Raw genomic sequence first — 14997 nt, 5'->3', positions numbered from 1 at the left:
CAGTGTGTCTTAGAACTTTCCCTGAAGTTGGCCAATATCTCTTTAAGGAAGACATCAGGATTTAGGCCCAGAAATTTCTGCAGGTAACCATATAGGATTATAATTTAGTATCCTTTGTCTTTTGTCCTTATTGCATTTTTTTTATATTCACTTAAAATTTATTCCGTATGCAGAATTTCTATTCGTGTATTTGTTTTATCTATGGCTTGTGATAGCAACATTTAATAATTTCTAGCAGGATGCTGTTAGGATCAAAAAACAGCATCCCGAGTTCGAGGATTAAGGCTCAGGGTTGGGAGTTGCAGTTTGAATCTTGGTTCTGCCACAGTCTTGGAAAAAAATCTACTTTTTAAAATTTTTTTAATGTCTGTTTATTTTTGAGAGAAAGTGTGAGCACGATAGGGGCAGAGAGAGAGGGAGACACAATCTGAAGCAGGCGCCAGGCTTTGAGCTGGCAGCACCGAGCCTGACGCAGGGCCGGAACCCATGAACCATGAGATCATGACCTGAGTCGGACACCTAACTGAGCCACCCAGGTGCCCCAGAAAAAAATGAACTTTCTGAACCTCACTTTTTCTGCTGTAAAGTGAAGATGCTGACGTACAAGATGCTCCACTGTCCCAAAAATAAGGATATAAAAATTACTGCGTGTCCAGCACCCGGAGCATGGAAGGTCTAGAAGTACCAAAACTAAATGGCCGAACGCAGTAACACAAACATCCCAACGAAGACAGTTGTTTCATCTCACGGTTTTATCAAGCAGCCACAAACCACGCGGGTGACAGAGGTAGTCTCATTCCTGTGTCTGTAAAGGAGGGTTATCCTGACCTTTGTACACTAACACATCCCATTCCACAGGATTCTGGGTTTTCAGGGTCTCTGAAATATAAACAGAATCTATGATCCCATAGATAATTCCAAATTAAATAATGTTTTCCCCTTCCGCGTCATTTTGACATCACTGTCCTAGGGGGTAAAAAGTTTGGTGCTTGTTTTTGCAAAATGCTGTCCTGTGAAGTCTGCTGTCCTCCCCCTGCAGTCTCCGGGTTTGGTGTGGCTTCCGGTCAAACATTACCATTTGGGGTACCCTGGGGGAAGGGGGCGCAGGATGCCTGTGGTATTTTCCCACTTTCCTCTGAGACTAGTAATTTTTTAACTTCAAACAAAGACACTTAGGACAACGAAAAGAACGTTGCCAAGCTTAAAATAAAAATCTGAAGAGTCTTAGGAGAGCGCCGGAGTCCCTCGACAAATAGGAGCCCTCGGGCGAGGGGCCGTGAGACTCCACGAAAAGTTCACTCACACAAAGGGCTCGTGACGAACGCTCGCAGTGATCAACTCCGCCGTCTTACCGCTGGGCCCTCCCCACCTCCCTGCCCCAGAGGGCTCCGCAACCGCTTCAGCTAACAAGGAACAAGGGGAGGGGGAGAGGGAGAGCGGCCTTCTAGAAAGGTGGCGAAAACGCAGGGAGAGCGCGCTCTGCACAGCGTTTGCTTCCCCCGCTCGCCGCGCCCGTGCGCTCCGGGCCCTACAAGCCACCGGGGCTCGGAGCCCGGACCCGACCCAGGCCCGGGGTTTCATCTGGGCCCCTCGGGCCGCACCAGGGAGTCGGCCTGGCTGAGGGCGAGTCGGTCCTTCTTCTCCTTCTGCAAGACCTGCTCCTCCCACAGCGCCTGGTCCACCTGGTCGTCGGTGAGCACCACGGGCTCGTACTTCTCGTCGAAGAGCCGCTCGTTGGCTTCGGAGCGCAGCTGATGGGGCCCGACGACGCGCAGGTGGGCCGGCAGGTGGAGGAACTCGTCGTCGTTAACGTCGCAGTCGCGCATGCGGGCGGCCAGCACCCACCAGCGGCCCACGAAGCCCACGTCCAGGATCCGGTCCGGGAAGTCGGCCCAGCGGGGCTGCAGGTAGCGGCAGCGGGCCTGGTAGAGGCTGGCCTGGGCGTCGACGGGCGCCTCGTACACGAGCGAGCACAGGCCCAGGCTCACGTGGCGGAGGCGGCCGCGGCCCCGAAGCCACAGCAGCCGCTGCACGTGGCCCTCGGAGACGCGGTTGCGGGTGGCCGGGGCCAGCAGCAGGAGGGTCCCCGACGCGTCGAGCAGCGCCTCCTCGAAGGCCGCCTCGCCGGGCACCAGCGCGCAGCAGGCCGCCGCGCCGCCCAGCAGCCCCACGTACGCGGCCGCCCGCCCGGGCCGGGCCCGCGCCGCCGCCGCCGCGTCCCCGCAGGCCTCCGCGTAGTCTCGGAGCAGTACGCGGGCCCAGGAGCCTGGGGGGAGGGAAGCGGGACAGACGCGGTGACGGCGGGCCGCTGCGGCCACCCACCCCGCCGCCTCCCGCCGCTACTCACCCAACCGCGCCCACACGCCGGGCTTCGCGGCCGCTGGGCCCCCAGGGTCTTCACGGTTTCGGGACCAAAATCTTTTCAGAGCGGCCGCCGCCATCCTCTTCCGGCTTGGCGTCCCTGTTCCGACGAGAAACGCCGGGAATGAGAAGGAAAAGGCCCGGGGGGGGGGGGGGGGTCTCTCCTGCGGAAGCGCCAAGCGCGCCGGAAGTGGCTTCCCGTCGGAAGAGGATAGAAAACGGACCCGGTGCCGGATGTTGCTGTCTGGTCTGAGCGGGGTCGGCTGTGGCGGGTAGGCGGGCCGCGCAGGCGCAGAGAGTCTGGGCCACGCCGCCCGAGGGAGCCTCAGGTGAGGGGGGCGGGGTGCACCTGTGGGGCGGGGGCGGCGAGTTCAACCCCCCCTTCCCCCCCCACCCCCCCGCGGGGCTCGGTGCCCTTAGCTGCCAGGCTGGGCTCGGTGCTGAGGGATAGACATCGGTGGGGTGGGGGAGGGCACCGCATTAATTGGGTTGGGGGCGGGCGTCATTGGCTTCTGTCCTCAGAGCGGGATGCGGTGACGCCCCTGGGTGACCATGGCAGCGGCCGACGAGCTGGCCTTCCACGGTAAGTGCGGCCGCGACCTGGCCCGAGCTCCTACTCCCTCCGCCGGCCGGAACCTCCCACCCAGGATCTGATCGCCGTGTAAGCTGAATCCCCAGTCAGCTGTGAACCCTGACCCCGACCTGACACCCATTCCTGATTCGAACCTCGCTCCAACCCTGAACTCAGATCTCAAAGCAAAGCTTCTCTCCCAGACCTGACCCCATCCCAGCACCAGGCTTAAGTTGTAGGCGTGCGAGACCACACCTTCAAACTCCCGCCAAATTTAGGAGGCTGGGACCTTAGTTGGAGGGAAGGGTTAGGTGGCCCCGGTTGGGAGTCTTGGCCCCCAGATGAGCAATGGGCCAAACCAGACTGTCCTGACGCCTAAAACCTGCCTGTGGCTCGTATTCCTTCTCGACAGAGTTCGAGGAAGCCTCTAATCTGCTGGCCGAGACCCCAGATGCGGTCACTACCAGCGGAAGTGGTCAGCTGACCCCACAGGGGCACGTGGCTGTGGCTGTGGACTCAGGTGGTAGCTATGGAGCCGAGGAAGAGGTCGAAGAGAGCGACAAGACAGCGGTGAGTCACAAAAGTGCCCGTGCCCTGCCTCCGCCGTCCAGCCCCGCCCCCACCCTCTGCCCAGGCTGTAAGGGCAGCCACTGAAAGCCTGTGCCGCGCAGCTCCTTCAGGAGAAGCAGCAGCCTGGATTCTGGACCTTTGGCTACTATCAGAGTTTCTTTGACGTGGACACGTGCCAGGTCAGGCCCTGGAAGCTGGCGGGATGGGGCTTGGAGTCATAATGGGGTCCAGTCACTGTTCACTGAGCCCTCCCTGTGCAGCCGAGCGCTGGTAATGCCCGGGTGGGAGGTCACGGGTTCCCCCCCACCAGGCTGGTAGATGTAACTGTGGTGCGGTGTAAGGATTATGGGGTGATTGGGGCTCCTGTGAACACACGCTCTGACGGGCTAGAGTAGGGCCCCTTGGAGGAAGTGAGGAATGGGCTTAAGGCCTCGAGGAGAAGGAAGAGTGAACTGGGTAGAGTGATGGGAAGCCTATGTCCTAGGCACAGGGAGCGGCAGATACAGAGGACCCAAGGTGAGGGAAGGCACGAACTGCCACAGGAGCTGTCACTTGATCTGGCTGGAGAGGGTGAGATGGGGACAGGCAGGCAGAAGCCAGATCACAAAGGGCTCGTGTGCTGTGCTGAATTCGGGTCTTATCCTGAGGGTGCTGGGAAGTCGAGGAAAGGTTTAGAGCAGGAGAGGAATGGGTGGAATCAGCAGACCTGGTGCAAAGAAGATGGGTCAGAGGTGCCAGGGAGGGAGATGATAAATCTGGGGTGCAGGGCAGGTCACAGAGTGGAGAGAGATGTAGGCAGGAGGAGGCCAAGAACTTGAGTGTCCCCGGGCTGGGAGGGGAGGCAGTGAGACAGGCAGTTGAGGGCAGCCAAGCTGAGAGGAGGGAGCAGCGGAGAGAAGGACGGCAGGCCCGGAAGGGTCCTTCAGAGTGGCAGCACGCAGCGGGTATGGAGGCTGGCCAGGGGAAGGGGCTCCAGGCCATCCAACCCCGGGGGAACGTCTGAGCCCTTTCAGGCAGAGGGATGGGGAGTCGGCAAGGAAGGAGCCTCTAAGGGCCGGGCAGGAGCTTGGGGGGTAAGGGCCCCATGCAGGCTTCCATTCTGCACCTCACCTTGTCCCTAGGTCCTGGACCGAATCAAAGGCTCGCTGCTGCCCCGGCCCGGCCACAACTTTGTACGGCACCGTCTACGGAATCGGCCGGACCTGTACGGTGAGTGGTGGTGTGCATTCAGCTTGATCATTCCTTCGGCGTGGGTGGACTGAGTACCAGTCTCTGGAACGCAGCTGAGGGGAAGGCAGAGGTGCTCCCGGAGAGCGGGAAACACACATTCCGTGTGGGGAGACAGACCTGCAAAAGGCTCCCCGGGGCGGTGGGGCTCGGAAGAACAGTGGATGCTTTAGAGCACGAACGTTGCTGTCTTGCGTGGGTTGGTCAGGGAAGGAAGGCCCCTGAGGAGGAGAGAATGGGCCTTGTTCGGGTTGGGGAGACCTAGGGGAAGAAGATTCCAGAAGGGAGTGTAAGGCCTGTGGTGGGAACATGCCTGAACTGCAGGGCAGTATTGTCCGCGGAGCAGAGTGAGCTGCGCGAGGTCTCGGAGGTGACAGGCTTCAGAGGCCGCGGGGAGAAGGGGTCTCGGTTAAGGGCTCGTAGGCTTCCTCTGGCCGCTGCGGGGGGGGCAAGGGCAGGTGCCAGGAGGCCAGGGAGGTGGTGAGTGCCGTGGCCCAAGTGTGGGATGGTGGGGCCGGGCCCCCGGTGGAGGGCAGTGGTTGGACCGTGGAATGTGTCTCAAAGGTGGAGCCGACTAGATTTGCTGGCGCACGAGATGCGGGGTGGGAGGAGGCACGCAACGATGGCGCCTAGATTTTCGCGGAACCACTCGAGGGATGGAACTGTCAGTCAGTGACTGGAAGAGCTGGGCGGGTTTGAGGGGAGAGCCCAAGTGTGCCAGGCTGGAGTTGGAGAGGCCTAGATGTGCAGCGCGTGGAAATGTTGACGATAGGCCTATAGTTCAGGGCACAGGCCCGGATTTGAAGCCAGCTGGGGAGTCGTTAGCCTAGAGGTGACATAAGGCCCTGAGGGTGGACAAGATCACGCAAGGGGTGAACACAGATGGAGACGAATGGCTAAGGACCGGGCCCCAGCCGGGTCCCTGTCATTAAAGGGAGCGGGGCTACAGAGGTTGAGGAATTGCCAGGGAGGTGACGCGGAAGCCAGGAGCATGGAGTCCTGCCTAGAAAGCACACGTGGAGTGTTTCCAGAAGGGAGAGAGCAGCCACGGCAAAGGCTGCCGGAAGGTCAAGAGGAGGGACCGAGCCAGCACCCGATGCAGCCACCGCAGGTCATCGCTGGTGGCCTGTGGACGTGTCCGGTTGATGGAGTTGGGGGGGGGGGGGGGGGGCGGGTAGCTCAGAGTTTGGCAAGAAGCTTGGGTCCTAGCACAGTCGACTCGGGACAAGTCACCTGTCCCGGAAGAGCCGGGCCCCTCACCGTGCCCTGCCCACAGGCCCCTTCTGGATCTGTGCCACGCTGGCTTTCGTCCTGGCCGTCACTGGCAACCTGACGCTGGTGCTGGCCCAGAGGAGGGACCCCTCCATCCACTACAGCCCCCAGTTCCACAAGGGTAAGTGGAAAGGGCAAGGCCTAGCCCCGGGCAGCGCTGGGAGTGCCGCGGGGCCCGGAGCTGGGGCGGGGAGGGGGCGGTGGTGACTGCCTGCCCTGCCCCGCGCCCCGCAGTGACCGTGGCCAGCGTCACCATCTACTGCTACGTCTGGCTGGTGCCGCTGGCGCTGTGGGGCTTCCTGCGGTGGCGGAAGCGTGTCCGGGAGCGCGTGGGGCCTTACACCTTCCTGGAGACCGTGTGCGTCTATGGCTACTCCCTCTTCGTCTTCATCCCCACTGTGGTAAGTGTGGCCCGGGGATGGGGGCGGCGGGCGCCGTGGGGACGGCCCGGTAGCCAGCTGCCCGTGTCACCCCCAGGTCCTGTGGCTCATCCCTGTCCCGTGGCTGCAGTGGCTGTTTGGGGCGCTGGCCCTGGCCCTGTCAGCCGCTAGCCTGGTGTTCACCCTCTGGCCTGTTGTCCGAGAGGACACCCGGTTGGTGGCCGCCGTGCTGCTCTCCACGGTCGTGCTGCTCCACGCCCTTCTGGCCACGGGCTGTAAGGTATGGGGGCGGGCGGGCAGGAGGCTGGGCCTGGGGTCGGGGCGTCACCGGCCCCCACCGGCGCTGACCCTGGGGGGCTTCGGTTCAGTTTTACTTCTTCCAGCCGCTGCCCCTGGAGCCCCTGGCGCCTCCACCCCAGGCCACGTCTCTGCCCACAAACCTGCTGCCGCCGCCCACCCCAAGGTCCCAGGTGACCTAGGAGGGCCCGAGCCGCAGGTAAGGACCAGTTTCCGGCCGTGACTGAGGGGTCTTCCCGCCTCTCCTCCTCGACGGAGGCCTCACCGGGCTGGTTGCTCTTAGGAGTCTCTCTCTTTCAGGCTCCACACGAGGGGACGCCTCCGCCTGCCCTGCCCCTCACACGAGGACTGAAGGCCCCCTTGACACCTCGAGATCGCTCTGCTACTTTCCAGACTTTTCTTACAAAGCAAACACTTTTATTTTCTATGCAAAGGTGATTCAGAGAATTTATATAAAGGTGGGAAAGGGGCAGCCAAGCAGGGAGCTTCCGGTGTGGCCGTCGCCCCACGGGCTGCCCGCTAGGCCTCTGCTTTCCCTGGGGGGACGGTCGGGAGAGCAAAGGGGGCCACCCCCACCTCAGCTGTGCCTGCCCTTCCCGGGGTGCCCGGTCAGCAGGTCCTGGGGCCTCCTCACCTGAGCTCCACCACGGCCAAGTTTGGAGGGGTTAGAAACGGGGCAGGGGAGCAGAAGTAGAAGAAAATGGCCTGTGCTGAAACATACATTTCCTCGTTTATTTTTTTTGTTTTTTGGGGGGTGGGGGGGGTGGGGAGAGGTCCCTGCAAGGCCCCTTCCCAGGCTAGGGAGGGACCACAATGCCATCATAGTAAGAGGGACTGGAGCGTCTACAAATGTGGGGGGAAACACACAGGCCTAATGTGAGCTACAAGGGAAAAGGACGCCTTCCACGGCCGAGCCTCGAGGTGTCTCAGGTCTGCCCCGAGCGGCTGACGGTGGCCCTTTCCTCCAGGCCTGGGGCCCACGGGGCCACCTGCTCTGGCTCTCGGCAGGGGTGGGGGAGGGGACCTGCAGGGGCTCGGGGACAGGACAGCAGCAAGAGGCAGGGGCCGAGGACGGAGGGCCTTCCCGACAGCCGGGGTGGGTTGTACATTCAAGTGTGAGGTGAACCCTTTGGTGGGAGGGGGCCTCGGGTCTCCAGAGGCCTGGCCCCACCCCTGTCCCGAAGACTCGGCAGGGCTGCCCCTCACCACTGAGCCTCTGAGTGGGGGAGAGGGGCTGCTGGCTCGGCCCGGCCGGCCTGGTTTCTCAGAGGGTCTGTGGATTGACACTGGTTCTTCTCGTAAAAAAATAAAATTAAAAAAAGCAGCATGTCACGCCCATTGTGACCAAGGCCTGGTAGTAGAAGGGGAGGCCCCGCCCAGTCAGGACCGCCTTCCCCCTGGAGACAGGCAGAGGGGGGGGGGGGGGGGGGCCGGCGCCGAGGGACCCGTTGGGGGGTGGGGGGTGCGCAGCTGCTCCCCCGACCTCCCCGCCAGGCCTGCAGCTGTCAGGCCCGGACACGCCCGTTACGGAGGATGTCAAACCCAGGTCAGGGTGGAGGGCAGGAGGGGGAAACGGGGCTCCCACGACATGATCTCGTGTAAGATACGGCAGCGACACACGCTCGGGGCCAAGATGTGGGTGGGCGGTGGAGTGGGGGCGGCGGCGGCGATGTCGTGTAAAAAAGTGTCCGAGTTCCCATAGCAAAGAGGGCGGTGACCGGGTGTTTGGGCTTCTCCGGTACAGGGGTGAAAGCCGCCCGGGCAGGGGGGTGGGTGGGCAGGGTCTTCATTTGGTTTCCTGGTGCTGTCAGTCTGTTCCACGCTGGAGGGGCCTAGCTCCCGTAGTGCATGGTGTTGGTCGGGATGGACATGGGCGAGGCCATCGAGATGGCGGGGCCGCCCATGGTGAACTGGCTGTTGACCGCGTAGTGCGCACTGGAGCCGCCGCCGCCGCCGCCCTGGGCGCCGGAGGACCCTGTGGGGCGGGCGCGGGCACTGAGAGGCCAGCTCCGCCCCCTCGCCCGCCCGGACCCGCAGCAGAGGCAGAGAGAGAGAGAGCAGGCGAGAGGGCAGGCGGGTGGCCCGGGGGTCCGCACACTCACGCCCGCGGGACCCCGCTCCCGCCGCCCGGCGTTACCTTGGACAATCCCCGTGCTCATTATGGAGCCCATCCGGGAGTGGGTGTGATTGACAATCCCCGTGTTGGCTGCGCGGCAAGAGGGAGGGAGGAAGGAAGGGAGACGGCGTCACCGCCCCCGGCCCGGCCCACACTCTGGTCACTGGGGTGTGGGCAGGGTGGGCACAGCGGCTGCAGAGCGAGGCAGAGAGGAACGGAACAGAGGGCCTCCGCCAGGAGCCCCAGGAAGAGGAAAAGGTGACGTCGAGACACCGCGGCGCAGAAAAGCCCGAGCGCGCGGACGTTCCTGGACGCCGCCCCTCGTTGCCTCCGGACCCCGGGGGACACTCACCTAAAGGAATCAGGTTGTTGTGGCCCACGCTGGAGCCGCCGGCAATAACACTGCTCAGGTCGTAGGCGGTCGGCATCCCTGCGCGCAGAGAGGGAGAGGTCAGGGCCCGGGCGCCGGCGTCTCTGCCCCCGGGGGTCCCCACCGCCGGCCTCTCCCACGCGGGGCTGCTCACCAGCCACGGCCATCCCGCTGCTGAGGTTGTAGGTGCTGCCCGTGTTCCACATGTTCTCCGAGGGGGACGTGTAGTGGGAGCCGGGTGGGGGCGAGGGCGTCGTGCCTGTGTATCTGCAGCAGACAGACCCGGACGCGGGGGTGAGAGGCTGCGGGCCAGGAGGGGCGCCCCGCATTCGGGCCGAGGGCTGATCCTACCTGAAGAAGGGGTTTTTCAGATCCAGGAGGTTACTGGACTTGGAGCCCGTCTGGTCTACCTGGGCCACAATACTGATGTCATAGCTCTGTCTGCAGAGAGGGCAGGGGAGGGACAGCCATGAGCTGGCTGGGTAGAGGAACCCCTGCCTCCCCCAGCCCCAGGTGGCAGCTCACACCTTTTGTTGGCAATAAGCAGACATGTCCCTGAGAGCGTGTCCCCGGCCTTGGCGAACAGTGGTGACTGGAACAGGCACCGGACCTGGTACCAGTGGGTCAGGGGCTCCGTCGGGGCCGTGGACAGCCACACCGTCATTCTGTCGAGCGAGGACAGGCATACGCTTGACCAGGCTGGAGCCACTACCCTGTGCACCTTGAGCTCTACACGGGCACCTCTGATGGGTGCCCCGGGGGCCCGGAGCCGAGACAGGCTGGCTGCCCAGGCGTCCCAGGCACAGGCCTGCGCATACATCCAGACCCACAGGGGGCCCGCTCACCCTGATGTCTGCGCCGAGAGACCGAGACCGGGTTCCGTGAAGGACAGCCACCGAGTGCAGGGCAGACACTCCCTCCCGCAACAGTCTCTGGCTCAAAGGTGAGACCTCACTGCCTTTTGGAGGGGCCGGGGAACCTAGTCCCCGAGGCCTAGTCCTTCCTCCTAGTCCCCAGGCAGCCTTCCGAGGCAGCCAGGCCTGGGGGTCGCTGCAGGAGGTCCTGGGGCCGGGACAGCGGGGAGAGCGCGGCCTGCTCCGGTCGTACTCACATGGAGCCGATGAAGGCGACATCGAACCAGAAAGCCAGACCGTGAACTAGCCCGGAATGCAGCATGTGGAATTTGAATGGGATTTCTATCCTGGAAGGCAGAGGGCAATGATTCCTGGGGAAGTCAAACAGGCTGCCGACAGACGGGGGTGGCTAGGGGCGGTGTCCTGGGGCCCCTGCGTGCCCACCGCCCTGGGGCAGGATGCCTGAGGGCGTCTGCGGTGGCCCTAGACTCCAGCAGGAGCCGGGCTCAGGAGGAGGGGCACGGGTGCCGGTACCTGTGCAAATCTCCTTCTTTGGCTTCTAAGAAGTTCACCGTGTACTTGACAGACTTGGCCATCAGGATCCGGATGTCAAACGTATCCTGGGAGAGACCACGGCAGGACTTGGCTTCGGGCACGGAGGCCAGGCGGGAAGGGGAGAGCCGTGCCCCTCTCCCTGTCTGGCCACGGCCTCGAGGCCGTTCCGCTAAGCCCACTTCGCCCTCCCTTCTTAGACGTGTTGGGGGAGGGCGAAGCGGCACGCCACCGTGGAGGGCAGCGAGGCGACAGCCCTCAAAATCACCACCTTTCACGGGCATTAAAGACTCGTTCTGGGAATTTAACCTACGGATCCACGTGCACGTTTGCAAGCTCACACGCGTAATTAGGTTGTCTAGAGTAGAGACACATTCTGGAAACCATCTCGTTAAACCACCAACGTGCCATGCATAAAAGACTGTATGAGAACTAACGAAAGAACGAAGAAAGAACAGATGGGGAAAGATCTCCGAGATAAACCGCTAGTTAAAAAGCAAGTTGGAGAACTACGTGCTCACGTCCACACCCGGCTGTGACGAAGGCTTTTCATCAGACTAACACTCTGGGGAAGAACTGTGTGAGCTGAATAAAATACACAGGAAAACTACAGCCTGGTTTGAAAGCACTGAAGAGTCACCAGAGCAGCCACAGCTTTGGGAGCCCACATCCTGGAGAGAAGGGAGATGTGTTTTGGCCTGTGCCTTTCCCTTGGGGCAGGACCTTTCGGCAGCCTCCCTGGACGGGGAAAGCAAAACGGAGGCTCAGGGGCACCAAGGCAGCTAGGATTCAAGAGGTCAAGATACGAAACAAAAGGGAAATGTAGAAACAGGTGGATGTTCTACATGCAGTTTCACTTTGTGGCATTTGCCAACTCCTGAGCTGTGTGGGGGGCGGGGCTCAGAGACAAAGAAACAAAGCAGAAAGCCACTTATAAGACACTGAAAGAGTAAGAAAAGGCTCAGGTGCATACTGGTGCTGGGAGGGTGGGAGGAGGGACCCCCCCACCCCGGCCATGGGGCACCCACCGTGGTTACATGGAGACCACTGCAGGCGAGGCCCTAAAGCAGCAGTTCTCCCAATGTAGTCTCTTCCAGAGCACTCCCAAGGTCAAAGCTATTGTCATAATACTAAGATGTTTTCTGCCTTTTTCTTGGGTTCACTCACCTGTGATAAACACAACCGATTGAACACAGAAGCAGAATCCCAACTGTCTTCTATGAAGCCAGACATTAAAGAGACTTGCAAACTAAAAAATCCCAACTGTTCTCGCTGAAAAGTTTTGGAAAATAGTTTTTTTTCCCTTAAAAATGCTATTTATGGTAACCTGTAATGAGCTTATTGTTATTTTTTTTATTAAAAAAAATTTTTTTTTTTTACGTTTATTTATTTTTGAGACAGAGAGAGACAGAGCATGAACGGGGGAGGCTCAGAGAGAGGGAGACACAGAATCTGAAACAGGCTCCAGGCTCTGAGCTGTCAGCACAGAGCCCGATGCGGGGCTCGAACTCACGGACTGCGAGATCATGACCTGAGCCAAAGTCGGACGCCCAACCGACTGAGCCACCCAGGCGCCCCGAGCTTATTGTTATTTTTAAATAAATATATATTTTTTAATTTCTTGGGCTTAATTTTTAATACCAAGAGATATTGACAGTATATCAATAGCTAAAACACTAACAAAAGCTCTTTGGGATCCTCCATTTTTAAGAATGTAAACAGGCTAAAAAAATGTAAAACAGGTCACTGAGACCAAAATGCTTGAAAACCACTGCCTGTCTTACAGGGAAGGCTAGAAGTAGACCAGCAAAGTCAAGTCTGAAAAGCAGCCTCTAAATATATCAAGTGCCTTATAGGACCAAGGTGATCTATCTATATATGGCTAATTGCCTGAAGAAAAACAAATACTGGGAAGGAAAGACATCATCCAGAGCCTCTATAATTTTTCATTCTGGTATCCAATGACCAGGCATACCAAGAAACAGAACAAGAGAATGAGGACCAAAAACTAAGAGAATATTAACAAAAAACAAATACACTGAACACCCAGATAGTGAAAGTGACCAAAGATTTACAGTATGTACAAGAAAAAAGGTAGAAAAAATGTATTTCAGAGAACTAAAATAAAAAAAATAAGCAAAATGAGATCCTAGTACTGAAATTAAGAATTAGAAAATCAGCTTAAATGGCAAAGAGAAGATTAGAACTGGAAGATGGATCAGTAGGAAATGTGAAAATGAAGCAAACAGAGAAAAAAGGATGGAAGGAGAAAGAGAATGGGGCAGAGGTAGTGCTTAAAAAGACAGTGCCCAAGAGTCTCCAAAAACTAGTGAAAGACATCAAGTGCGGGGAAATAATGTAACCTTATTAATGCAAAAAGTAACAAAACAATTTAAAAGAACATTCAGGATAAAGAGAAAAAAAATGACAAATTTAGACCCACAAAGATCAGTAATTACATTAAATGTAAAATGGTCTCAATATTGTAATTGAAAGACAAAAATAAAAGGTCAATCTGACTAAAAAACAAATGCAAAATACATGCTGCTTACATGAGACAAACGTTAAGTAATAAGGACACAAAAAGGTTGAAAGTAGAAAGAAAAAAACATACTGTACAAAGATTAACCAAAAGAAGACCAGAGTAGCTAAACTACTATCAGGAAAAAAAAAAAAAAAAAAGATTTTACGGCAACCTGTACTACTTGAGGAAAAAAAAGGAACCCTTTTTATTATTTATTTATTTATTTAAAAAAAAAACTTTTTTTTTAACGTTTATTTATTTTTGAGACAGAGACAGAGCATGAACAGGGGAGGGGCAGAGAGAGAGGGAGACACAGAATCGGAAACAGGCTCCAGGCCCTGAGCCATCAGCCCAGAGCCTGATGCGGGGCTCGAACTCACGGACCGTGAGATTGTGACCTGAGCCGAAGTCGGATGCCCAACCGACTGAGCCACCCAGGCGCCCCAAGGAACCCTTTTTATAGTGATAAAAGGATCAATGCAACAGGAAGATACAACAGTCCTAAATCTGTATGCACCTAATAACACGATGCCAAAAAACATAAAGCCAAAACTCAGAAATGGAAAAAGAAATCTACAATCAGTGATAGGAAAAGCAGATCCCAACCTCCCCCCCCCCCCCGCCCCATTTCAGTAGAGGTAGGCAAGATTTGACCAATATGATTAACTAACGTGACCTAATTCTTAATACAACATTCTTCTCAACTGATAAACATATTTTTTTCAAGTACAGAGAGAACATTAACCAAAAGAGATCACATAGTGGGCATGAAGCAATTGTCAACAAATTTCAAAGGACTGAAATCATACAGTGTATGTTCTCTGATCACAGAAATAAAGTAGTTTGCTGATTATGCTATATTTTGAGAGAAAAAAAAAAGACTATATATATGTGTGTGTGTGTGTGTGCATATTTGTATATGCACATTTAGATATAAAACTTCTGAAAATATATCTAAGAAATACTGTTCGCCTGTAGGCTTTCAGTTTATACTTTTATGATTTTTGAACCATGGGTCTATATATCAGTTCAAAAATCTCAATTAACATCAATCAAAATCAGTTCACCAAGAATCAATTCATCTAACAGCAGTTTGCATGTATTGCACGCTTACTGTGTGTTAAAGCACTCCACACGCATTGCCACTTTATTCCCAACAACCCCTGTGTGAGAGCTCTGTGTGGCAGCAAAAGCAAGAGCTCAGAGAGGGGTGGCGGCTTTCCTAGGGCTGCAGAGCTTGCACAAGACCTAACAGGAAAGCCCACGCCCCCCTCTGGTCACCCCGGAGGAGGGCCATGCCTAGTGCCAACTGTGATAGTGCCTTGAATGCCCCACTTACCACCACAGGCTGCCGGAAATACTCGTCCACTGCAGCGCCTCGGAGGGCTGACAGGTCCACTCCATGGAAAGACGGCTGGTACCTGCAGAAAGCCCCCATTCCCACAGCAAGGTTACCAGTAGCAGGAGAGACAGGTGGGGCAGGCTGCCTTCTCTCCCAGCTGGCCCTCAACCAGCCCAAGTCTTTCGGGTTCTACTGAGGATGCGGAAAAAAAGAGAAGCGGGGCCGTCCCCGAGAAGGCAGGACACCCAGGTCACACTCACCAGAAGTTGGCCTTGGTGAACTGCTCCATGTAGAGCTGTTCATCCGTGAAGGGTGCCAGATGGACGTCACCAATGGTGGGGAACATGTTTCCTGGGAGTGGGGGGCAGGGAGGGGTGCTGACGTCAGGGTGGAACATCCCAAAGCGCCTGGCAGAGCTTCCAAACGGCCCCTGGATCCCCAAGCCTGGGACTTCCCAGCCTCTCATTCATTCATTTGTGCATCCGTGCGACACAAAGATACGGAGCACCGTCTCTGCCACCGGCCAAGATGAGCACTTGACGTGCACGGTCTCGTGAAACT

The 14997-nt window shown here is 57.5% G+C and overlaps 3 protein-coding genes across 7 annotated transcripts in view; 1 reads left to right on the top strand and 2 right to left on the bottom strand.

Moving 5' to 3' along the window:
- Positions 1-537: 537 nt before the first annotated feature.
- On the bottom strand, positions 538-3416 carry TIMM29 (translocase of inner mitochondrial membrane 29). Of its 2 annotated transcripts, none has more exons than XM_042928446.1 (3): positions 3319-3416; positions 2348-2461; positions 538-2266 (listed from the first exon to the last, which is right to left on the bottom strand). In XM_042928446.1, exons 2-3 carry the CDS (start codon positions 2439-2441, stop codon positions 1578-1580), a joined length of 783 nt encoding a protein of 260 aa, XP_042784380.1. In that variant the 5' UTR covers positions 2442-2461; positions 3319-3416; the 3' UTR covers positions 538-1577. The 2 variants fall into 2 exon arrangements, with proteins under 2 accessions (XP_042784380.1, XP_042784381.1); XM_042928447.1 differs by lacking the exon at positions 3319-3416 and adding an exon at positions 2586-2598.
- On the top strand, positions 2601-7398 carry YIPF2 (Yip1 domain family member 2). Of its 2 annotated transcripts, none has more exons than XM_042928445.1 (10): positions 2601-2690; positions 2884-2944; positions 3345-3502; positions 3604-3681; positions 4624-4711; positions 6006-6122; positions 6236-6402; positions 6479-6661; positions 6765-6877; positions 6979-7398. In XM_042928445.1, the coding sequence occupies exons 2-9, from the start codon at positions 2914-2916 to the stop codon at positions 6858-6860; spliced, it is 918 nt and encodes a 305-aa protein (XP_042784379.1). In that variant the 5' UTR covers positions 2601-2690; positions 2884-2913; the 3' UTR covers positions 6861-6877; positions 6979-7398. The 2 variants fall into 2 exon arrangements, with proteins under 2 accessions (XP_042784379.1, XP_042784378.1); XM_042928444.1 differs by having other exon boundaries at positions 6750-6877.
- A 696-nt stretch (positions 7399-8094) lies between these two features.
- CARM1 (coactivator associated arginine methyltransferase 1) overlaps positions 8095-14997 on the bottom strand; it is a 38725-nt gene continuing 31822 nt past the window's right edge. For 2 of the 3 annotated variants that reach the window (XM_042928441.1, XM_042928443.1), the window contains exons 7-16: positions 14697-14787; positions 14434-14515; positions 10553-10638; positions 10276-10365; positions 9692-9829; positions 9516-9605; positions 9319-9431; positions 9147-9224; positions 8816-8884; positions 8095-8653 (exon numbers count right to left, since the gene is read on the bottom strand). In XM_042928441.1, coding sequence (XP_042784375.1) covers positions 8511-8653; positions 8816-8884; positions 9147-9224; positions 9319-9431; positions 9516-9605; positions 9692-9829; positions 10276-10365; positions 10553-10638; positions 14434-14515; positions 14697-14787 — 980 coding nt within the window. In that variant the 3' untranslated portion in view covers positions 8095-8510. The remainder of the gene's footprint in view (positions 8654-8815; positions 8885-9146; positions 9225-9318; positions 9432-9515; positions 9606-9691; positions 9830-10275; positions 10366-10552; positions 10639-14433; positions 14516-14696; positions 14788-14997) is intronic. The other variant, XM_042928442.1, reaches the window with a different exon arrangement.

Source organism: Panthera leo, chromosome A2, assembly GCF_018350215.1.
Source record: "Panthera leo isolate Ple1 chromosome A2, P.leo_Ple1_pat1.1, whole genome shotgun sequence".
Classification (NCBI taxonomy): Eukaryota; Metazoa; Chordata; class Mammalia; order Carnivora; family Felidae; genus Panthera; species Panthera leo.
This window is presented reverse-complemented; position numbering and strand designations above follow the sequence as displayed.